The sequence below is a fragment of the Sprattus sprattus genome (genome assembly GCF_963457725.1).
Source record: "Sprattus sprattus genome assembly, chromosome: 6".
NCBI lineage: Eukaryota > Metazoa > Chordata > Actinopteri > Clupeiformes > Clupeidae > Sprattus > Sprattus sprattus.
Window position 1 is genome coordinate 10624495 of NC_137925.1, and position 5000 is coordinate 10629494.

Here is a 5000-nt window from a genome sequence, read left to right on the forward strand (position 1 = left end):
TGTGGTTTGGGGTGTTAAAGCACTTGAGGATGGACCAGAGGAGGTTTCACAGCGTTGTAATCAGGGGCGGAGATCCAATTTCTTTGTAGGGGGGGACAATACATGGTGAAATTTCAGTAATTCCTGGGGGGGGGGGGGGGACATGAATAAGTAACTGTCTGGCCCTATTGCCCTCTCTCTCTCTGTATGCTTTCTTGGTACTGCGTTTGCTACCTAGCAGGACTAGACAGCTAGCTAACACTTGTCTTTGCAGAATAAAGATGATGAATTACAAAGTGAATCCACAAGTCTTTTTTTCTTGAGTTTACTAAAGTTATCAGCATGCAATTATTCATACAGGACCTTTGATTTTGTAAAACTGTCTGGAACAGACCGAAATAAATAGATACATACATTTCACGTAAAATAATGTGGCATAAAGGTAGCACGATACCACGAGAGCTAGCATAACTTGGCTGCTAAATACCGAATTCTCCTATAACATTTTCAAAGTGCTTTGTGTAGTAATTTTATTTTTGTTAGGACATCACGATGCCTCGTGGAATCATCACTATAAATGTGAAACGTATTTGTTTATGATGCAAATATTCTCGTATTTATAATTATTATAATTATTTAATTACGAGGATGTCTGTAGAATTGATGTGAACACGATCACAAGCGATTTCTCACAAATTCAGCGCTTTAGAACATGGGCGCACTCCAATCTGGCCAATTTACGAGTGCTTTTTAGTGTTTTTAAATTCTATTCAAAGTTAAGAACAAATCCCAGGTGAAAAAACTTTCCTGAATGCCAGAATTGTCCCAGGAACTTCGTAAGGGGAGTTAAGAAGGAATTTATTCTGGCTTCATGTTACAAGCTTGTGCTTGTTGAACAAGTGGTGCGATAAATTACTTACTTGTTTTAACTTGTAGAGGTTTTACTGGTTTGATTGGTTTTCTCACAATCTGACAGTGTACTGGGCTGATTGATTTAAACAGGGAGTTGCTGGTAGCCTGCCCTTTGGAAATAGCATGTGAACCAAACAACTTTGAGGAATAGGGGGATCAGGATTTTTTAACACTGAAAAAACACATCGTTTTGAGTTTATAATTAGCACAGCTTGTGTTGTCAGGGTTTTATTTAATATTACTACATTATTCAAAATGATTTATTTGTGTTTACAATGATTGTTGGGGGGGGGGGGGCAACTTTAACTGTCCCCCCTGGGATCTCCGCCTATGCATGAAATACACGCATTATTTCACCAGTGACTTGTTAACACAGTGTAAAAATGTGTGTGTGTGTGTAGTGTGAACTTGACTTGTTAACAAAGTGTAAAAATGTGTGTAGTGTGAATTTGACTTGAAAATTTGAAAATGTGTGTGTGTGTAGTGTGTATGTGAACTGTTACGTAACACAGTGTGTGTGTGTGTCTATGTGTGTGTGTGTGTGCGTGTGTGTGTGTGTGTGTGTCCTCTCCTTCTCTCATCAGTTTTTCTACTCCACCATCAGATCTTTGGAAGAGTGAGAGACTCCAGTGCCAAAGTTCAATACAGCAACAACGGGAGTGAACACAATAGTCTGTTCCCAGTAGAATAGTCCATTCCTAGTATTCCCAGTGAGGGTCTGAACACTAGAATAGTCCATTCCAAGTATTCCCAGTGAGGGTCTGAACACTAGAATAGTCTGTTCCCAGTAGAATATTCCATTCCAAGTATTCCCAGTTAGGTTCTGAACACTACAATAGTCCATTCCCAGTATTCCCAGTGAGGGTCTGAACACTACAATAGTCTGTTCCCAGTATTCCCAGTGAGGGTCTGAACAGTAGAATAGTCTGTTCTCTGTATTCCCATTGAGGGTCTGAACACTAGAATAATCTATTCCAAGTATTCCCAGTGAGGGACTGAACACTAGAATATTACATTCCCAGTATTTCCAGTGAGGGTCTGAACACTAGAATAGTCTGTTCCCAGTATTCCCAGTGAGGGTCTGAACACTAGAGTAGTCCGTTCCCAGTATTCCCAGAGAGGGTCTGAACACTAGAATAGTCCGTTCCCAGTATTCCTGAACAGAACAGACTCCAGATCAGCTACATGATGATGCAGCTCTTGGCTCGGTCCTTCCTGGCCTTGGGGGCGGGGTCTTTGATGACAGTGGGCGGCGGCTGCTGTGAGATGCGCTTGAGGACGGGGCGTGAGGCGCTGCCTGTGATTGGTCCCTTAAGGAAGGGGTATGAGGCGCTGCATGTGATTGGTGGCCTGCCGTGATTGATGGACACGACTGTTGCGACGTGGAACACGTCCCGGACCGTGTTCTCTGAGTAGCGAGACGTGCACTCAGCGTACGCCACCGCTCTGATCTGACGCGCCAGAGACGTGCCCTGAAGTAGAGAGAGAGAGAAAGAGAGAAAGAGAGAGGGAGAGAGAGAGAGAGAGAGAGAGAGAGAGAGAGAGAGAGGGAGAGAAAGAGGGAGAAAGAGGGAGAAAGAGGGAGAGAGGGAGAGATATGGAGATAGAGCGAGAGAGTGTGTGTGTGTGTGTGTTTCCATGTCTGTGGGTATATGTGTGTATGTATCCATGTGTGTGTGAGTCTGTGTGAGTCCATGTGTGTGTATCTGTGTGTATGTGTATGTGTATGTGGATGTGTATCTGTGTGTATGTGTCTGAATGTGTGTGATCATCTGTGTGTGTGTGTGTGTGTGTGTGTGTGTGTGTGTGTGTGTGTGATCCACTGCTCTTGCTCAACAGAGGGAACAAACAGTGTGTGTGTGTGTGTGTGTGTGTGTGTGTGTGTGTGTTTGTGTTTGTGTGTTTGTGTGTGTGTATAGATGTGTGTTTGTGTGTGTGTGTGTGTGTGTGTTACCTGCTCATATGTAACTGGACTGAGTCTCATCTTGGCCAGTTCTGTGTGTGTGTGGATGTCTGTCCTCATGTCCAGCTTGCAACCCACCAACACCAACTGAGCAGCTGGACAGAACTCCTGCGTTTCCCTCAGCCACTGGCAGAGAGGAGGAGAGGGAGAGGGGGGAGAGAGAGGGGGGGGGAGAGAGGGAGAGGGAAGAGAGAGAGGAGAGGGGGAGAGAGAGAGAGGAGAGAAAGAGATAGAGGGAGAGAAGGAGGAGAGAGAGAAGAAGGAGAGGGGAGAAAGAGAGAGAAGAAGAGGGAGAGGGGGAATAAGAGGAAGAGAGAGAAGAGGGAGAGAAAGAGGTGGAGGAGAGAGAGGGGGGAGGAGAGAGAGACAGAGAAGGGGAAGGAGAGAGAGTGAGAGAGAGAGAAGGGGAAGGAGAGAGAGAGAGAGAAAGAAGGAGAGTGATGAGGTTCCAAACTTTGAAGAGAGGATCCATTGCTGCTGTTCTCTTTGTATTATTGCAAGTGTAAGTGTGTAAATGTGTGTGTGTGTGTGTGTCTGCTGAGAGTGCAGTGCAAAAGGCAATTTGTCTCAGTTAATGCATATCCCATAGATTACACCTGCTTTAAAAGACACAATCTAGTAACACCTGCTTTTAAAGACACAATCTAGTAACACCGGCTTTTAAAGACACACCAGTCCAACATCTAAGAACTAGCGCTGATGAAGTCTGACTGCTGCGTCGCCTCACGTCACCCTGTGTCACTTGAACACACATCAGAGACTACAGGGGGGTGTGTGTGTGTGTGTCTGTGTGTGTGTGTGTGTGTGCGTGTGTGTGTCTGTGTGTGCGTGTGTGTGTCTGTGTGTGTGTCTGTGTGTGTGTGTGTGTGTGTGTGTGTGTGTGTGTGTGTGTGTGTGTGTGTGTGTGTCTCTGTGTGTGTCTCTCTGTGTGTGTGTGTTTGTGTGTGTGTGTGTGTGTGTGTGTGTGTGTGTGTGTGTGTGAGAGACTACAGGCAATGGCCAGCTAGCACATATGTTCTGCTCTATTTATTTACAGCCGTGTTTGTGTGTGTGTGTTACAGTGCAAAGGCGGTTTCTTAACTGACACTTGTTTGTTTTTTAGATGTTCTGTATCTGTCTTGTTACAGTTTTTTAGAGTGTGTGTGTGTGTGAGTGTGTCAGAGTGTGTGTGTGTGTGTGAGTGTGAGTGTTTTGTGCAGCTGGGTATCTGTGTGTATCTCCTCATAATTGTATAATGCTGACCTCCGTGTGTGTGTGTGTGTGCGTGTGCGTGTGCGTGTGCGTGTGCGTGTGCGTGTGTGTGTGTGTGTGTGTGCATGTGATGTGTGTGTGTGTGCACCTTCTTGAGGACACTCTCCAGTGTTTCTGGCCTGCTGATGTCGAAGCAGAGGAGAACGGCATCTGAGTCTGGATACGCCAGCGGACGGACATTATCATAGTAGGAGGAGCCTAGACACCCACACCCACACACACACACACACACACACAGACACACACACACAGACAAATGCACAGAGAGAGAGAGAGGGAGCAACTTTCATACATATGCTCACTAGAGTTACAGGTTTGTGAGAACACTCTTCAGTCATGACACACACACACACACACACTCATACACACACTATCAGTCATGACAGCCATCTTTAGACACACACACACACACACACTTACAGACACTCACACACATAGACCTATTCCCTATAACATGACATAGCACAGAACTCTATTCCTGACGAAACTCAAACTTTATTACTGTTATCAATAGACACATGCCATACACACAAACCCTATACACGCACACACGCACACACACACACGCACACACGCACACACACACACGCACACACGCACACACACGCAAACACACTCATCCGCACACACAAACACTCACACACACACACATACACAGACACACAAACCCTATACACGCACACACACTCACACACATTCAAACCCTATACACAAACCCCATACACGCAAACATATTCACACCCATACACACACACAAACCCTACACACACACACATACTCACACCCATACACACACACACAAACCCTATACACGCACAAATACTCACATCCATACACACACACACAAACCCTATACACGCACACACACTCGTAGCCACACACACACATAAATGAA

General features: G+C 45.4%; 1 protein-coding gene across 1 annotated transcript in view; it reads right to left on the bottom strand.

Annotated features, from left to right (window-relative positions):
- Nucleotides 1-5000, bottom strand: part of LOC308367156 (rho-related GTP-binding protein RhoN-like) — a 12041-nt gene that overhangs the window by 102 nt on the left and 6939 nt on the right. The window contains exons 3-5 of the mRNA XM_080840971.1: nucleotides 4194-4303; nucleotides 2846-2980; nucleotides 1-2363 (exon numbers count right to left, since the gene is read on the bottom strand). The exon at nucleotides 1-2363 is cut by the window's left edge and continues 102 nt beyond it. Of these exons, the coding sequence (XP_080697097.1) occupies nucleotides 2073-2363; nucleotides 2846-2980; nucleotides 4194-4303 (536 nt within the window). The 3' untranslated portion in view covers nucleotides 1-2072. The remainder of the gene's footprint in view (nucleotides 2364-2845; nucleotides 2981-4193; nucleotides 4304-5000) is intronic.